At 48.6% G+C, this 19,437-nt stretch overlaps 1 protein-coding gene across 4 annotated transcripts in view; it reads right to left on the reverse strand.

The window, feature by feature from the left end:
- The window catches only part of rusc2 (RUN and SH3 domain containing 2), a 91,182-nt gene that overhangs the window by 18,854 nt on the left and 52,891 nt on the right, over positions 1-19,437 (reverse strand). For 3 of the 4 annotated variants that reach the window (XM_062966507.1, XM_062966506.1, XM_062966505.1), the window contains exons 2-4: positions 14,793-16,807; positions 5,766-6,521; positions 3,858-4,076 (exon numbers count right to left, since the gene is read on the reverse strand). In XM_062966507.1, the coding sequence (XP_062822577.1) occupies positions 3,858-4,076; positions 5,766-6,521; positions 14,793-16,719 (2,902 nt within the window). In that variant the 5' untranslated portion in view covers positions 16,720-16,807. The remainder of the gene's footprint in view (positions 1-3,857; positions 4,077-5,765; positions 6,522-14,792; positions 16,808-19,437) is intronic. The other variant, XM_062966508.1, reaches the window with a different exon arrangement.

A 19,437-nucleotide genomic window follows, 5' to 3' on the forward strand; every position in this document is an offset into this window, starting at 1 on the left:
TCCGGCCCCCAGGCCTTAGTTTGGGGACCCCTGATTTAGAACATCAGCTAGAGATTTATGCCACGTAAGAGACACTTCGCTAATCTAAAACTGGAGAAGTCTGGTCCACCTGCCACCTTCTCCAAGGGATGGAAGAATGGCAGGTTTGCTGGGAATGCAATCTGGCCTTCCAGGAGAAGGAAGAAGAGATGGTAATGTAGGCAAATGTAATGTCCACTTTGTTTGTGGAACCAATGCAGTTACATAGAGCCTGTCTATCTACAGTAGAGTCTCACTTATCCAACATAAACGGGCCGGCAGAACGTTGGATAAGCAAATACGTTGGATAATAAGGAGGGATTAAGGAAAAGCCTATTAAACATCAAATTAGATCATGATTTTACAAATTAAGCACCAAAACATCAAGTTATACAACAAATTTGATAGAAAAAGTAGTTCAATACGAAATAATGCTATGTAGTAATTACTGTATTTACAAATTTAGCACCAAAATATCACGATATCTTGAAAACATCGACTACAAAAATGCGTTGGATAATCCAGAACGTTGGATAAGCGAGTGTTGGATAAGCGAGACTCTACTGTATCTCCTTTCTCTGTATTTATTTATTTATTTATTTACAGTATTTATATTCCGCCCTTCTTTCTCACCCCGAAGGGGACTCAGGGCGGATCACATTGCAAACATATAAGGCAAACATTCAATGCCATAACATAGAACAGAGACAGAGACAGACTCAGGAACGGGCTGGCCTCGAACTCATGACCTCTTGGTCAGAGTTATTTGTTGCAGCTGGCCGCTATCCAGCCTGCGCCACAGCCCAGCCTTGAATTGTATTGTATTGCTCTGTGGTGGACTCTATCTCAATGTGAACGAAATAAGAGAAACTTTTAAATGCTTTTTTGATGTTTAAACCATATTTATGACCCTTCCTGTTGAAATAGCAACCTTTTTTCATGTGTTCATGTGGCCCGCCCTTGGTTTTATGGCTCTTTTGATCTTGTTTAATGTAGTGTATATTTTCTTTTATTGTTGTTGTTTTATTGTTGTTTAATGTGTTATGATTTGTTGTTCTATTATATTTTGTTATATTGTATTGTTCTGGGCATGGCCCCATGTAAGCCGCCCCGAGTCCCCGGTGGGGAGATGGTGGCGGGGTATAAATAAAGATTATTATTATTATTATTATTATTATTATTATTTATTTTTGAGCCTCCACGAGTTAGTTGTTATGTATATAATTCAGATTGCCTACTGTGTTGTATATGGGTATACTGATATGCAATTTTCCTCAACTCTATGTTGTGGGAGGGGCTGCAGACCATGTGACCAGATCTTGGACCTGTTCAGGACTCAGGATCCATTTTAGAAACTGTACAGTTTTGGTGCAGCGTGTTAAACCGTTGAGCGGCTGAACTTGCGGACCGAAAGGTCGCAGGTTTGAAACCGGGGAGCGGAGTGAGCTCCCACTGTTAGCCCCAGCTTCTGCCAACCTAGCAGTTCAAACACATGCAGATGTGAGTAGATAAATAGGTACTGCTCCAGCGGGAAGAAAACGGTGCTCCATGCAGTCATGCCAATGGCCACATGACCTTGGAGTTGTCTCCGGACAATACCGTCTTTTCGGCTTAGAAATGGAGATGAGCACCAGTTAGGGTCACCAGTCAGACACGACTGGACTTAATATCAAGGGAAAAGCTTTACCTTTAACTACAGTTTAGAAGTCAGCATAGAAGTCAAGCATATAGACAGTATGCTTTAGAGAACAGATTCTATTAGACTCAGACCAGAGAGATGCTTTAGATTATGGACTGTTAAGATTATGAGAAAGATGCCCTGTGTTACCTGCACAGAAAAACTACTTCAAATTCCATCTGTAACTGGACTGATAAGCAAAGTACCTGTATGCTGGATACATGAAGTTTGTGAGTAAACCAACTATGTTACCTTAAAGAAGTCTACTTATTTTTGTCTCTTGAGAGCATGATTTAAACCAAGAGTAGATGTTTTTGGGCAACTTAAAGGGACACTTCTGAAACTGCTATGTGTGTGTGTGTGTGTGCATTGGTATATCTTTGTCCTTAACCAGGGGTCCCCAAACTTTTAAAGCAGAGGGCCGGTCCACAATCCTTCAGACTGTTGAGGGGCCGAATTATCATTTGAAAAAAAAACCCAAACAAATTCCTATGCACACTGCACGTATCTTATTTGTATTGCAAAACAACAACAACAATAACAATGAAAGAACAATACAATATTTAAAAATCAAAACAATTTTAACCAACATAAACCTATCAGGATTTCAATAGGAAGTGTGGGCCTGCTTCTGGCCAATGAGATAGGTTAATTAGGATTGTTGTTGTTGTTGTGTGCCTTCAAGTCATTTCAGACTCTGGGGGAGCCTAAGCCTAAAATTATTTATTTATTCATTTACTACATTTATTTACTACATTTATATCCCACCCTTCTCACCCCAAAGGGGACTCAGAGCAGCTATATATACATACAATATATTATATTATTAGCATAGCACAATATTAGCATTATATATTACTATATTGAACTATATCACTGTACTGTAATATTATATGTAATATATAACATATAATTAATATTATTATATGGTATTATTATTAGTATTATATTGTATAAAATGATAATATTATTATCAATATCATATGTATATACAATATATTATATTATTAAAACTGATATAAAATATTATATTATAAATGAGGGTGGGGGCCAGGTAAATGACCTTGGAGGGCCGCATCCGGCCCCCGGGCCTTAGTTTGGGGACCCCTGTCCTTAACAGTTAAAAGAGCTATCTAGGTATATCAGTCTAACAGCTGAGCAACCGAATTGCCTTGCATGAATACTAGTGGACATTTACTAAGGAGAAGATTGACTCAAGCGAGTTTTAACTCTTCTCGGGGAGATTCCTGATTTTTCCAAATGGTAATGCGTTGTGACTCAGCCTTTGCCTTTGTGTGACTCTGATGAGGATTCTGGGATGCAAGTGCATTATGATGGGATTCAGATTCAGGATCAGATTCAGGATGAGTTTCAAGATGACTCTGATGGGAATTATGGGATTCAGGTGCAGAGTGTTCCTGCTGTGGGAGATGAAGAGCAGGGAGTTTTTCGCATGGGAAGAAATGAGGTTGTTTCTGATGATGGTTTTCAGGTGTGAGAAACAGAAAGGGAGAGTAGCTCTGATAACACCAATGAGCTCAGTGGCCTTGACGGCCTTGACAATGAGGCCGCTGAGCTCGATCGCGCTAGTTGGCTGGAATTTCGGGGGTGCGTAGAAGCCTCTGAATAGCAAATAAGAGGGAGGTCAAAAGGCAAAGAAATGCCTTCATGTTATGCTATTAAAACAGTCTGCTGAGAGAGAGATCTTTGTCAAAATCAACTTCTTAGCTTGAGTCAAGAACCAAGTCTGCTTTCCTGTATCAAGTCTGCATTCCTGTATTACCTTGTAGCCTGGATGTATTCTCGTTTCTGGGACTTTGGCTTCCTTTGAAAGGATCTTGTTTCATGCCTATACTTCTATGGATTTGATGATTGCAGCCTTGTTTTGTAACTATGTTTTGGAACTGAACTTTTACCTTTTATGAACTATTTTTCTACTTATTTCCTAATAAACTACAAAAGACTACGTTCTGTGTGCAGCCTGGTGTCTTTAGCAAGGTGAAGCTAACCTGAGGTGCAACATAATGAGAAAAGGTTATAGAGATTTCAATTTCCCAAAAGGTTGTGGCATCGTTTTCCCAAAAGGTTATAATCTAAAAAGTCATGCCTTTCCAAAACTTCATCCTCCCCTCCCATCCCATAAGACCGCAGGGGCCCCCACCGTTGAGCCTGGCGTAGGGCCGCCCCCCGCCCAGGGCCCCCGGGAGCTCAAAGAGGGGGTTCCTCCGGGAGAGGCGTCCCTCCGGCTCCGGCGGCACCGGCTTCCCGTCCAGACCGCTCCCCGAAGTGCCGCTGCTGCTGCCGCGGTCCAGGCCCAGGCCCAGCGGGTTCCGCCGGCGATACTCCCGCCACTTCAGCGCTTGCGGAGAGAGGTGGTGGGCTGCCATCGAAAGGGGAGGGGGAGGCAGAGACACAGAGAGGGACAGAGAGACAGGCAGGAAAGGGCCAAGGGAGGCAAGGGGCAGAAGAGGCGAGACGGTCAGTGTTAGTACGGATCCACAAGTAAGTGTTTGCACAGGGAAAGGGCGCAGGAGAGAGCGGTCCACGAGGTGGAGGAGACCAATAGGATGTTGAGAGGGGACGGGGAGGCAGCTGCATGGGCCTGCACAGATTATTATACTATGTAACCCAGGCCTGGGCCAACTTCAGCCCTCCCTCCAGGCATTTTGGACTTTAACTCCCACCATTCCTCACAGACTCAGGCCTCTTCCTATTCCCACTCAGCCGCTTAAGCAATTGTACTGAGCATGTTCAGACGCAGGACTCCATTTTGTTAGACCTCGGTGGAGCGACTGAGGGGGAAAAGGAAGAGGCCTGAGGCTGTAAGGAATGGTGGGAGTTGAAGTCCAAAACGCCTGGAGGGCCCATAGGCTCTAGTTTTTCAACGACTATCTCATCCTGGAGTTTCCCTCTGGGGAGATGGTGGCGGGGTACAAAAATAAAATTATTATATTATTATTGTTATTTCAACCAATTCAACATAACATTGTGATGGCCACAAAAACGACGAACACTACTTCCAAAGTAAATAACATACAATTAAACAGGAAATAATACTTTCAAACCAGGAACAGAATTTCTTTCAAATTTTGTTAAATAGTGTTGTGCTATTATCACCATGCGTATTTACTTGAGCCTAATGCACCACTGAATCTAATGCACACTTCAATTTTGAAAACCCTGAAAACGGAGGGGAATGTTAAATTCGATGGCTCATTAGACTTGAGTCAATACAGGTATACCTTTTCAAGGTGGGTGGGTGGGGATTCGGCAGCACATGACTGGAGGTCCAGGGGAGGCAGCCCCGCTGGCATGCAAACACAAACATGCTGTGCTTGTCTACTGTAATGTGCACCCACCCCTGGCCTCTACGCACCACACAGTTATAGCTCACTGACCCCACTCTGATTGTCATGGCTGCTCCCTGGGAATCCTGGGATGAATAGGTAAAGATAAAGGTTTCCCCTGACGTTAAGTCCAGTTGTGACCGACTCTGGGGGTTGGTGCTCATCTCCATTTCTAAGCCAAAGAGCCGGCGTTGTCCATAGACATCTCCAAGTTCATGTGGCCGGCATGACTGCATGGAGCGCCGTTACCTTCCCGCTGGAGCGGTACCTATTGATCTACTCACACTCTGGGGGTTGGTGCTCATCTCCATTTCTAAACCGAAGAGCCAGCATTGTCCATAGACATCTCCAAGGTCATGTGGCCACTGGCATGACTGCATGGAGTACCGTTACCTTCCCGCCAGAGCGGTACCTATTGATCTACTCACATTTGCATGTTTTCGAACTGCTAGGTTGGCAGGAGTTGGGGCTAATAGCAGGTGCTCATTCCGCTCCCGGGATTTGAACCTGGGACCTTTTGGTCCGCAAGTTCAGCAGCTCAGCGCTTTAACACACTGTGCCACTGTGGATAGAGAATGGCATATACCTCATTACAAATCCCAGGATTCTACCGGGGAAAGCCTCAGTGGCAATGACATTATCCGACAGTCCCTTATTGTGCCCAAACAGATGGACACTTGCCAACCCCCAGACCACTGAGCCGCCCCCATACACTCACTCACCATTGAGGGGTCGGCTGAGGACGGTGCCCACGGACCCCACGCTGACAAGGGCCTCGCCGCACCCGGCCTTCCACTGGGCTTCGGGGTGGGTCCCCCCAGCTCTGGCCAGGCCCAGCCCCCCGGCCAAGAGGAGGGGTGGGAGGGAGTTGACCTCTCCCAGCTCAAACTCCGGGGGTCCGTCCTTCCGGCAAAGGGGAGCAGGGATCTCTTCCTTGGCGCTGTGGCCCGCTGTGGCCGGAGAAGGCCCGGCGACGGAGGTGACCGGCAGGAGGTTGGCAGAAACCGGGCAGGACCGGCTGCGGGGCGGGTGTCCATCGGGGGTGGGCAGCAAGATGGAGGAGGAGGAGGAGGAGGAGGAGGAGGCAGAGTCCGCAGCACCGCTCTGGAAGAAGGGCCCCCCGTGGCTGCGGATGGGGGAGTAGCTGCCCAGCGGCGAGGGGCGCGTGGTCTCCGGGGCAGCGGCCGGGGCCGGCGGGGGCTTCTTGGGGCAGGTGGCCCCGTCGGCCGAGCGCTGGGGCATGGGCTGGTCGGCCGCGGAGGAGGCTGCGGCGGAGGGAGGCGGGTGCGCGGCGGCACAGCGCCCGGCGGAAGAGGAGCGGCTGTAGAGCTGGGAGAGGCTGGCGGCCAGGTGGCTCTGCAGCGCCCGGGCCTTGGGCTGCCGCGGGAAGTGGTGCTGGAAGACAAAGGGCTGGATGGGCAGCGTGGTCGGGCGCTGGTCCTTGCTGTAGCGGAACACCTTCCCGTCCGCGGCACCGCCTGCAACGGCACAGAAAGAGAGAGAGAGAGAGAGAGAGAAAGAGAAAGGGACGGGTCAGAGGGACGTTTACTCGGGTCTAAGGCGCCATCGAATCTCATTCCAAAACCCTGAAGCCAAAAAAAGGATTTGCTGATGAATATAATGCGCCGTTGCAAGAAGTGCACACACAGACATCAGAAGAGCTGCAAGGCCAAGAACAAGCCATGAGAGTCAAGACAAAGATCCACCCAGAGGAAAGGTGTTCTTTCCAGACATCAAGGGAACCACTGACCGCATAGGCGAACTGATGAAGAAGCACAACCTACAAACTATCTACAGACCCACAAAGAAAATCCAACAAATGCTATGGTCAGCGAAGGACAAGAGGGATCCTCTCTCTTCTGCAGGAGTCTACCGGATACCATGCAGCTGTGGACAAGTCTACAGAGGGACCACCAAACACAGCGCCCAAACAAGAGTCAAAGAACATGAAAGGCACTGCAGACTAATTCAACCAGAGAAATCAGCCATAGCAGAGCATTTGATGAACCAGCCTGGACACAGAATACTATTTGAGAACACAAAAATGCTGGACCATTCTAACAACTATCATGTCAGACTGCACAGAGAAGCCATTGAAATCCACAAGCATGTGGACAACTTCAACAGAAAGGAAGAAACCATGAAAATGAACAAAATCTGGCTACCAGTATTAAAAAAACTCAAAAATCAGAACAGTAAATAAAAAGCAATATTCTGAAAACAGAGGATTTCCAGACATGAATCAACCAAGGGCAGTTAACGACTCTAAACAAAGGATGCCCCAGAGGCAGGAAGAAGACAGCAGATAAGCTTTTCAATGCTAATTAAAGTGATTAACTACACAACATTCACACTGACCTCTCTCGCCCTAGACTTCCCACAGATATATATTAACCTCTTTGCTTAGTTTTCTCCAGACCTCACAACCTCTGAGGATGCCTGCCATAGATGTGGGCGAAACGTCAGGAGAAAATGCTTCTGGAACATGGCCACACAGCCCGAAAGACATACAACAACCCAGTGCACTCTTTGTCATTTGGCCCATAAGGTGCACATTGCGGTTCCTGCCTGCGTATAATCCTTTCTTCAGAAACAATTGTGTTGGAGACCAAAGCTTCCAGCAATGGAAAGGAAGACCTTGGGGGCATCTCTGCTGCAGAATATGCCGGGCTTTAGCACAGCAGGTGAATCACCAAGCTGCAATACATCTTACCAATCAGAAGGTTGAGAGTTCGAAGACTGGGTTAGGGTGAGCTCCTGACCTTTAGCCTGGTTTCTGCCTACCTAGCAATTTGAAAACAAATGTGAGTAGATAAATACAAACTGCATTAAAGCGAGGAGGTATTTAGGCTCAGCATTTCGATCAGAAAAAGGAGAAGTTTACAACAACAACAAAAAGAAATCTCTTCGGCAGGGAGACGAAGTGAGGGAACCCCCTGTGACTGCAACAGAGTAGAGCCTACAAAGATGCCGAAAGATGTGAAAGCCTATATATACCTCTGTTTGTTGTCTGTCTTGTCATTGTTATAATCGGCATTGAATGTTTGCGTATCTGTGTTCTGTTATCCGCCCTGAGTCACCTTCGGGGTGAAAAGGACAGAATATAAATACTGTAAATAAATAAACAGATTCACTTTAACTGCCTTGGTTCAATGCTATGGGATCATGGGGGAAGTACTTTTACAAGGCCTTGAGCCTTCTCTGCCAAAGAATGCCGATGTCTCACCAAACGCCAAATCCCAAGATTGCACAGCATTGAGCCCTGGCCATTAAATTTGAGGTGACCTCCTTCAAATAGGAGCTCCAGGCACAGCTCCTGAAGCAGCTTCCCCAGCACTGACATTACTGTATGATGCAAATCTAATGTGAACTCAAAGTTTGGAGCAGTCATTTGGCAAAAAAGGAAGGCGAGCGTTAGATTTGAGTAAATACAGTATATTCTGCTGAGGTCAAGCCTCCCGTGGAATACCACCGTTCCACAAGGAAAAGGGCTCCAAGATGGAAGGTGTCCAGAGAAGGACCTCCCAAAGGGTCAAAATGCCTGGAAGCCATGAAATCTTAGGGAGCCCGGTCTGTTGGAGAAGAAGAGAAGGATGTCAGAGGAATTTGCAGCGCAGCAATAGTTGGATGGAGTCAGTGGAACGCAGAACGGAGAGACGTCAGAGACGTTGGTAAAACTATATACAAGTTTTACTGAAAGCAGTAACAATCAAGACAAACAGGCTAATTTTGAGAAGGAGAAAAGCGGGTCTCGTCTCTGGTCAAAGGATGGGAGAAGGGGGCACAAAAGCCATGCTTACACATCTGGAAGGAAGGTCCATTGAGGAGGAGGAGGAGGAGGAGGAGGAGGAGGAGGAGGAGGAGGAGGAGGAGGAGGAATGGGGAAGCTTGTTTTCTGCTGCTCTGGTGACTAAGGCGCAGTGGAGCCATGGATTCAAATTTCAAGAGATTCCACCCAAACATTAGGAAGAACTATTTGACAGCGGGATAGGATTCTGCCTGGGAGTGCAGCGGAGTCTCCTTCTTTGGTGAATGCAGCTGGATGGCCATCTGTCAGGAGGGCTTGGATCAGGGGTCCCCAAACTAAGGCCCGGGGGCCAGATGAGGCCCACCAAGGTCATTGACCTGGCCCCTGCCCGCCCTCAGTTTTAGACTTAGGCTTGCCCAAAGTCCGAAATGACTTGAAGGCACAACAACAACAATCCTACATAACTTGACTATCTCTTTGGCCAGAAGCAGGCCCACACTTCCCATTGAAATCCTGATAGGTTTACACAGTGTGTTGGTTAAAATTGTTTTTATTTTTAAATATTGTATTGTTCTTTAATTTACTAATACTGGCCCGGGCTATGGCGTAGGCGGGAGAGCAAGCCAGCTGCAATTAACTGCAATGAATCACTCTGACCAGGAGGTCATAGGTTCGAGGCCCGCTCAGAGCCTATGTTTGTTTGTCTTTGTTCTATGTTAAAAAGGCATTGAATGTTTGCCCTATATGTATACAATGTGATCCGCCCTGAGTCCCCTTCAGGGTGAGAAAGAAGGGCAGAATATAAATGCTGTCAATAAATAATAATAAATAATAGAGTTGGAAGAGACCCCCTCAAAAGGCCATCCAATCCAACTCCCTTCTTTCTGCCAAGTAGGAAGGTACCACCCAAGCCAGGGGTCCGGCCCCTCAGATTGCTGAGGGGCCGAATTATCACTAAAAAAAATACAAACAAATTCCTATGCACACTGCTCATGTCTTATTTGTACTGCAAAAAAAAACAAAAACAAAAAACAAAAACAAAAACCAACAACAATTACTTGTTTGTTTGTTTGTTTACTACATTTATACCCCACCCTCTCTCACTCAGAGCAGCTTACAAGTTATATGTACATACAATATATTATATTACAGTAGAGTCTCACTTATCCAAGCCTCGCTTATCCAAGCTTCTGGATTATCCAAGCCATTTTTGTAGTCAATGTTTTCAATATATCGTGATATTTTGGTGCTAAATTCGTAAATACAGTAATTACAACATAACATTACTGCGTATTGAACTACTTTTTCTGTCAAATTTGTTGTATAACATGATGTTTTGGTGCTTAATTTGTAAAATCATAACCGAATTTGATGTTTCATAGGCTTTTCTTTAATCCCTCCTTATTATTCAAGATATTCGCTTGTCCAAGCTTCTGCCGGCCCGTTTAGCTTGGATAAGTGAGACTCTACTGTATTAGCATATCACAATATTAGCCTTATATATTACTATATTGTACTATACCACTATACCGTAATATTATTAGTAATATTACATTTCATATATAATATATAATTAACATTATTATATTATACAATATTATTATATTGTATTACTATTATTAGCCGCCCTGAGTCCCCTATTGGGTGAGAAGGGCGGGGTAGAAATACTGTAATAAATACGTAAATAAATATTATATTGTATAATAATATTATCAATATTATATGTATACACAATATATTATATTATTAGGATTGCACAGTATTATTTATTTATTTATTTACAGCATTTATATTCCGTCCTTCTTTCTCACCCTGAAGGGGACTCAGGGTGGATCACATTACACATATAGGCAAACATTCAATGCCTTTTTAACATAGGACAAAGACAAGACAAACATAGGCTCCGAGCGGGCCTCGAACTCATGACCTCCTGGTCAGAGTGATTCATTGCAGCTGGTTGCAGCTGGCTTGCTCTCCAGCCTGCGCCACAGCCCGGGCCTAGGATTGTATGATAATGCCAAGGAGTGCCAGAGTGTTTCAAGCCAAACCAAGCGGCCTGTGTTGCCTGGGGGGCTAGAAAAGAGAATAGAGGAGGCAGAAGCAGAGAGGCCCCGGGGTCTCCTCCTGAGTTTCACCCCTCACCAAGCAGGCCCCATTGACAAAGATCCACCCAGAGGAAAGGTGTCCTTACCATACATCAAGGGAACTACTGACCGCATAGGGAAGCTGATGAAGAAGCACAACCTACAAACTATCTACAGACCCACGAAGAAAATCCAACAAATGCTACGGTCAGCGAAGGACAAGAGGGATCCTCTCTCTTCTGCAGGAGTCTACCAGATACCATGCAGCTGTGGACAAGTCTACAGAGGGACCACCAAACGCAGCATTGCCCAGACATGAATCAACGAAAGGCAATGCAGACTAATTCAACCAGAGAAATCAGCCATAGCAGAGCATTTGATGAACCAGCCTGGACACAGAATACTATTTGAGAACACAAAAATGCTGGACCATTCTAACAACTATCATGTCAGACGACACAGAGAAGCCATTGAAATCCACAAGCATGTGGACAACTTCAACAGAAAGGAAGAAACCATGAAAATGAACAAAATCTGGCTACCAGTATTACAAAACTCAAAAATCAGAACAGTAAATAAAAAGCAATACTCTGAAAACAGAGGATTTCCAGACATGAATCAACCAAGGGCAGTTAACGACTCTAAACAAAGGATGCCCCAGAGGCAGGAAGAAGACAGCAGATAAGCTTTTCAATGCTAATTCAAGTGATTAACTACACAACATTCATACTGACCTCTCTCACCCTAGACTTTCCACAGATATATATTAACCTCTTTGCTTAGTTTTCTCCATACCTCACAACCTCTGAGGATGCCTGCCCTAGATGTGGGCGAAACGTCAGGAGAGAATGCTTCTGGAACATGGCCACACAGCCCGAAAGACATACAACAACCCTGAGGCCCCATTGACTTTCCTACGAACCCTCTTCCCCATGAGGACAGGAGCCACAGACACAGACGGGGACTTTGCATAAGCAGACCAGTCAGGGGACGCCCTTGTTGACCCCTGGGGCAGCCCCACTGAGCCACGGCTCTTCCTGCCCTCAGGGCCCCCCACACAAACACAGCCCCCCATACCCATCTTAGCTCTCTCTCCCGTACGGATCTGACCTGGTGCTCAGGGCCGGAGCCCCATCTCGCCTCTCTTTCTCTTGGGGGTCTTCTTGGCGTCTCAGAGGAAAGGAAGGGGCCCAGTCCGGTTGGGCTTCTAGGAACGGCCAGGCCTGGTGACGGGGTTGGGGGAGTCACAGGCAACACCAGCACAGCTGAGTCTCCCTTTCATGCCCCCCAGCCAGGTTCAGGGAGGTGCCCCAGAAGGAAGGCAGGCAGGAAGGGAAGCATGTCAACAAGGAATGGGCTCCACTCCAGGGAAGGCATCCCAAGAAGGGAGGGGGAGGGGGCGGGGGGGGGTCTGAGCCAAACCTGGCGCCAGGAAAAGCACGGGCCACGGGACCACTCCTCCCACGTTTCGGATTTTTTCGACCACCGGCCGAGATTTTGCGAATTTTTAAATTTCTTTTTTGAAAAGTATTTTTTACGAGAAAACTACAAGTCCCAGCTCCTTGAAATTTTGTCACGATCCGCCCACGGGCCACGGGACTACTCCTCCCACGTTTCGGATTTTTTCGACCACCGGCCGAGATTTTGCCAATTTTTTAATTTCTTTTTTGAAAAGTATTTTTTACGAGAAAACTACAAGTCCCAGCTCCTTGAAATTTTGTCACGATCCGCCCACGGGCCACGGGACTACTCCTCCCACGTTTCGGATTTTTTCGACCACCGGCCGAGATTTTGCCAATTTTTTAATTTATTTTTTGAAAAGTATTTTTTACGAGAAAACTACAAGTCCCAGCTCCTTGAAATTTTGTCACGATCCGCCCACGGGCCACGGGACCACTCCTCCCACGTTTCGGATTTTTTCGACCACCGGCCGAGATTTTGCGATTTTTTAAATTTATTTTTTGAAAAGTATTTTTTACGAGAAAACTACAAGTCCCAGCTCCTTGAAATTTTGTCACGATCCGCCCACGGCCCACGGGACCACTCGTCCCACGTTTTGGATTTTTTCGACCACCGGCCGAGATTTTGCGATTTTTTTAATTTATTTTTTGAAAAGTATTTTTTACGAGAAAACTACAAGTCCCAGCTCCTTGAAATTTTGTCACGATCCGCCCATGGCCCACGGGACTACTCGTACCACGTTTTGGATTTTTTCAACCACCGGCCGAGGAAGCGCTCTCCCGGCCCATCAAGGGCGTCTCTCTCAGTCTGGCAAGGCCCCGGCAGCCTCCTTATCAGGCAGCAGCAGCATGAATGCGCAGAACGCAAACAGAGGTCGAGGCAGCTCCAAAAACTCTGGAAGGGGGGAGGGGGGCCTGTCGCCTCCAAGGGGTCCTTGGCCGGGCAAAGGCTCGCTGCCCCTTCCCACATGACCCTCTCCTAAGACCTGGTTTACTGGGACGAAGATCTAACGTGCAAAGCCAAACAGTCTCTGATGCCTGATGCAGAGAAACTAAGTATTTCTGCAAGGTTTTTGACTGCAATTTTGTATCTGAAACTAACTATTTTGGCAATGTATTCCACATGTTTTGCTACAAAATTATGAGCTTTGAACCACACTTGGCACAAAGGGGCCCCTGGTGGCGCAGTGTATTAAAACGCTGAGCTGCTGAACTTGCAGACCGAAAGGTCCCAGGTTCAAATCCCGGGAGCGGAATGAGCGCCCTCTCTTGAATGCTAAATTCTTGTACAAATGGCTATCCTTGATCGGTTGCATCCGCATGGGTAATTTCTCTATATAGTCACTTTTGGGTTCTCCCCCATGTTCTTATAGCACTTTTAACTTCTTCCATGTTTATAAGTCTGACTTAGTGCACTTTGATCAGCCCATCCTCATGTTTTTATTGATGTGTTTTAAGTTTGTCTTATTAATGGTTTGATTTTAATCATATGTTTTAATTTTTCATTTGTGCGTTTTCGGTATTTGATGTTTTTGTATGTATACTCTTTTGCATTTGTAAGCTGCCCTGAGTCCCTGCAGGGAGATAGAGGTGGGATACAAGAATAAAATTATTATTATTATAAAATTATTAGCCCCAGCTCCTGCCAACCTAGCAGTTCGAAAACATGCAAATGTGAGTAGATCAATAGGTACCGCTCTGGCGGGAAGGTAACAGCACTCCATGCAGTCATGCTGGCCACATGACCTTGGAGGTGTCTATGGACAGCACCAACCCCCAGAGCCGGTCACGACTGGACTTAACATCAGGGGAAAACCTTTACTTTTTTTTAACTTGTCTCTGGCTCTTGGAAGGAGGCCCCGCCCCCTTCCCTAGCTCCGCCCTCTGTGTCCCAACTAGTGCCTCAGGAGAGGTATAGATGCTCAGCCCTGTCTAGGGCTCTTGGGAAGAAGCCACGCCCATTCCTCTAGCTCCGCCCCATGTCCTAAAAGGCGTCTCAGGTGCTCAGCCCTTGGGAAGAGGCCCCACCCCTCCCCTGGCCCTGACCCCGTGTTCTAATGGGTGCCATCACCGCCCCCCTGGATTGCTCCAACGCTCACTGGGGGGGGGGGGTATCACCCACTTTGGGAATCACTGCTCTATATGGTCGTTCCCCCCACTGGCCCCTTCTTCTCTCCAGGAGGAGGAAAGAGGAGCCATAGGATAGAAGCACCGTTTGGGTTCAGCCAGTCATTCAATTCCTAATCTGGCTGAGAGGAGCACTGTCCTGCCCACACTTCCCTATCCTCTTTGGGAGAATGCCACGGGGCATTTCACAGGCCTTCCTGAAATCAAGGTGGGCTCTATCCACAGCATTCCCTGCATCTGCCAAGTCGTCACTCTCTGAAAGATCATCGGGCACTCCCCAATATTTGCACATAGGGATTCCACTTCCATGGTGGATTCCGAGGGACTCACCGTCGGCCCGAGCGCGGACGTCCTTCTGGCCCAGGCCACCTGTCTCTGCCAAGGATGGTAAGAAGGGCTGCCCGTAGGGAGAGGTCTCCTGGGCCCCGCTGCCGTGGCCCTCCTCCTCCTCCTCGGGGCTGTGCTGCAGGGAGTGGATCCAGGGCATGGGGGGCAGGCTCTGGCTGTGCCGGGGGCCCCGGTCCTCCAGGAAGACGGAGCCACTGCCTCCACCGCCGCTGCCGCCCCTCCGGTGCTCCGGGATTGGGGAGAACTCCAGGGAGGAGTCCCGGCTGGCCCTGAAGGGTGGGGAGCCGCTGCTGCTGCTGTTGTTGTTGTTACCGCTGCTGCTGCTGCTGCTGCCTCCGTTCTTCTTCCGGCCCTTGGCCAGCTCCGCGAAGGAGGTCACCCGCTTTGGCGGGGAGCTCTGCAGGGCCAGGCTGTGGGGGCCCTCGCTCAATTTGACCGGGCAGCTCATCATGCGCTCCAGGGAGCCCAGCCGGCCGGCAGCGGAGGGGCTGCGGTCCAGGTTGCGGTCATAGCTGCGGGAGCGCTGGCGCCCGGTGGCCAAAGTGGGTGGGGAAATGTTGACGTACAACTGACCCTCCACAGTGTTGGCGTTGGGCTCTGTGGCATCGCTGGCCTCCAGGCCTCGTGGTTCCTCAGCAGCGTTCTCTGCCGGACGCTGGAACAGGTAGTACTCGGTGGGCTGGAGCGGGGGGCTGCTGACACGGGCCTGCTCCTCGGAGCAGCTGGTGATGGAGGACCCAGCCGGGCTGGGGGACGACTGCGAGGACAGGTCACAGGTGACCAGCTTGTAGTAGTTCTGGGTAGCCACCACCAGCCGGGCCTGGCTCTGGAAGCAGGCGGTCAGGTCCGAGGAGGAGCCACCGGAGCCGCAGGGGTCATATGAGTTACAGTTGGCATCCAGGACCGGAGAGGAGGGTCCGTGGCAGGGGCAGGCTGTGCCCAGGGGCTCCGGGCACCGCAGCTTGGCCTCCTGTGGGGAGGAGTGCAGGTCCAGGTAGAAGGCGCCCCCGCCACCGGTGTCCGAGTGGCTGCCGCCAGAGGAGGACTCCTCCTCGCAGGAATTGAGGTTGGGCGGGTGCCCGTTCATCTTGTGGTACAGGGCACTGAAGTTGACCAGCACGCCGTCGGAGCTGTTGCAGGAGGAGTCGCTAGCATAGCCCATCTGGTGGTCCAGGGGCTCCGACTGGCTAGAGAGGCTGCAGCACCGGCAGCGCTGGATCTCAGAGCCCGAGGAGCAGCTGCACGTCCGGCTGCGAGGCGCCTCTGGACCAGGGCCCAGCTCACCATCAGGGTCACCAGCCCAGTCCTGCTCTGAGGAGGAGTCTGAAGGATCCCTCTCACGGTGGCAGCTGTACTCATCCAGCTCCATGCTCTCTGGCCGCCTCTTTTTCCCTCTGTCCTCCTTGCCGTCCACTGTGTTGTCTGAGTGCTGTCCAGCTGCAACAGTGGCCCCCCACGGCTTGGCCCCGTGGCCGGCGTTGTGGAGGCGGAAGGGCGGCAGGCTCAGCTCGCTGTGCAAGTGGAAGGCAGGCTGGCCATGGCTGTGCAGGCGGAAGGACCGCTGCCCCAAGGGCCCGTTGTCTTCAAGGGGCTCCTCATCCTCGCTCAGCAGGAAGGGGTTCTGGCGCCTGCTGGCCCCGGGGTCCCAGGCCCGGCCCTCCTCTGGTGGGGTCTCCAAGGCCGGGACTGGTTCTGCAGGGTCCGAGGGGATGCGGCGGAGGCGGACCAACGAGTCGGCCTGCAGGAAGTCCTGCTCCAGGAGGGGAACCGTCTGCAGTGGTCCCAGGTCCGGCTGGCCGAAGGGGTTGCTGCGCTTGCACTGCCGGTCGGGTACCTGGCAATGCACCAGTGGGATGTGGTGGACGATCAGCGTCTCTCCAGACAGCTTCGGGGGGCTGTCCATCATCATTGCCACGGCTCAAAGGGGGGTCCTCCTGTGCAGAGGGCTACCCATGGAAGGAGGGCGGAGGGAGCATTGCATCAGAGTTAGGGGGAACCTGCAGAGAGAGAGAGAAGGGGGGGCACATGAAGAGTGGGTCACATGGTGTCGCACCCCAGGCCTGAAGTCACACATGACCATAGCATCACACAAGAGTCCAGAGTAAAGGCAAACAGTTTATTGAAAAAACACACAAATATATATAGTTAAACCAGGGATAAGGAAATAAGGTGTAGAATCCAAAAAGTCAGCAATCAATTGTCTCTTGTAAATCCCAAAGCAAGACAGTCCAAAATACAAAGGCAGCTAAAATCCATCAGCAAAACTTGAACAAGAATACAAAACAAAAATATGAAAAACTTCCAGAATACTTGAATCCCAAAATTCAAGACTTGAAACAGGAACTAGAGAACCCAGGCCTAGCTGTACTTGAAAGCCACGTTGCCTGAACTGAAATCAGAGTGTCTGTTAGCTCCTAATAAACAGACATGAAAGCATTATGTCTGCCCTGAAATTTCTGCTTCCCACAAAGCTGTGTTGATCTACGAAGCTGGCTATCTGCTCTAATCTGCAAACGTGCCTCTTTGCTGAGGCCAGTATCACTAGGTGCTTCCCCATGAGGGTTTCTCACCAATTGTCTTTGCTGGACTCCTTATCTAGAGAGGATGATTCCAACTCCTGGGCCTGGCCTTGAGGTTTAGAGGCAATTACATTCTGCACCTGTGCCTGCATCTGAATCTGACACAGTTTCACTTTCTTGGCCTGCATCAGAAGGAATTCCAGGAAAGCCCACAATCGAGTCTGACTGTAAATCAGGGAAACAATCAGCCCCTGGCTGTTGTGACTGCTGCTGAGCTACAACACATGGATGGGAAGTGTGCAGAGGTCAAAGGGCAGAGGAAGGATTCCTTAAGGAATCAGGGCTCACAGTCCAAAGACCCTGGCAGATTTCCACACCTGGCCTAATTATAGTTTGTGCACATATACATTGATACATCACAAAGTGGAAATGTATTTATTTATTTAGGATATTGAATCAGGAGAACAACACTGATAAGACCAAGATAAACAACAATCAACAAAATCCCACATTTCAGTTCCAAACCCTAGTCTCCTCCCCCACTTGCCCTTCCGCCATGCCGATCATAAATCTGCAACTCCTGCCATGGCTCAATTCAAGGCCTTGTTAAATAAGGAAGTCTTGACCCCCTTCTTAAATCTGAGCAAAGATGGGGCAGCCCTTAATTCTTCAGGAAGGGAGTTAGAATAGAATCATAGAATCATAGAATAGTAGAGTTGGAAGAGACCTCATGGGCCATCCAGTCCAACCCCCTGCCAAGAAGCAGGAGTTCCAGGGTGCTGGGGCTGCGTCACAGAAGGAGCCTTCTCTAGTTATGTGTAAATGCATATGTTGTGGTTCAGTTTGAAGATGAAGGGGGACTTGGGTTTATGCAGTCTGACCAAAGCAATGCTGAAGAGAGAAATCTCGAAGGCTCTGATGATGGAAATATTGAATTGTCAGAAAGGACGCAGGCTAGCGAGGAAACATAAAATAATAATAAGGATGACCTTTCCCAGGAATTTGAACATCAACAAGTTCCAGGTGTTTTGGGCAGTGACTCAGGGGAGTCTTCCTTAGATAGATATATGAGGTTAAGATTAAAGATTCGCCCCAGATGTTCCCTTAGAATAGCTGGCAAATGCATGGGAATTCAAGGGCAGAGAAATGCCTTTTTTGCTTGTTAACATGGGTAAATACAGGCGAAACAGAGAGCGATTTCAGTCTTAGCTCATGGAAATGAATTCTCGTTTATGTTCATGCCTGGAAACTGTGTTTTGGATTTTACTCTGACGTTTATGGTGCCTTGTTTTTCAGGACTAATTTCCTATATCAGAGACTTGGATTTATATTCTGCAAACTGCTTTTACCTCTGGATCATATTGCTTTTTATTGACTGCCATTGCATTTGCTTTCTTTACTGCTTTTTATTCCGACTTTGCTATCTTTTATCAATAAACTGTTTAAACCTAGCCTGCTGTGGTGGAGTGTGTGTTGAGAGCAAGGTGAACCAGTGCTGAGGTGCAACAGCATACTGGTGGGGGCTCACGAGTTGATGCGAGTTTCCCCGCTTGATCTAAGTTCGCGCCCTGGGATGTATCGGGGACACGGTGCTCCAGGTAGGCTGGACCTAAGCTGGTTATTATAGGTAATAACCAGCACTTGAATTGAGCCCGGAAACGGACAGGCAACCAATGGAGTTGCTTCAGGACAGGTGTAGTACGCTCCCTGAAACTAGCACCTGTCAGAAGCCTGGACGCTGCTCTCTGATTGAACTGCAATTTCCAGATGCTCTTCAAGGGCAGACCTAGGCAGAGCATGTTGCAACAGTCCACTCTGGATGTAACCAACGCATGCACCACTGAGGCCAGGTCCGGAGTCTCAAGGAATGGGCGCAGTTGGCACACAAGCTTTAGTTGTGTGAAGGTCAACCTAGTCACCACCACCACCCGGGCTTCTGGGTCTAAAGTGGAGTCTCCAATGACCCCCAAACTGCGCACCTGGGTTTTCAGGGGGAGTGCAACCCCATCCAGCTCAGGTTGGGAAGGTTCCTAAATCCCTCTTCCGAGACACCAGTAGTACCTCCGTCTTGTCTGGATTGAGCTTCAACTTGTTCACACTCATCCAGT

The sequence above is a fragment of the Anolis carolinensis genome, unplaced genomic scaffold (genome assembly GCF_035594765.1).
Source record: "Anolis carolinensis isolate JA03-04 unplaced genomic scaffold, rAnoCar3.1.pri scaffold_21, whole genome shotgun sequence".
Classification (NCBI taxonomy): Eukaryota; Metazoa; Chordata; class Lepidosauria; order Squamata; family Dactyloidae; genus Anolis; species Anolis carolinensis.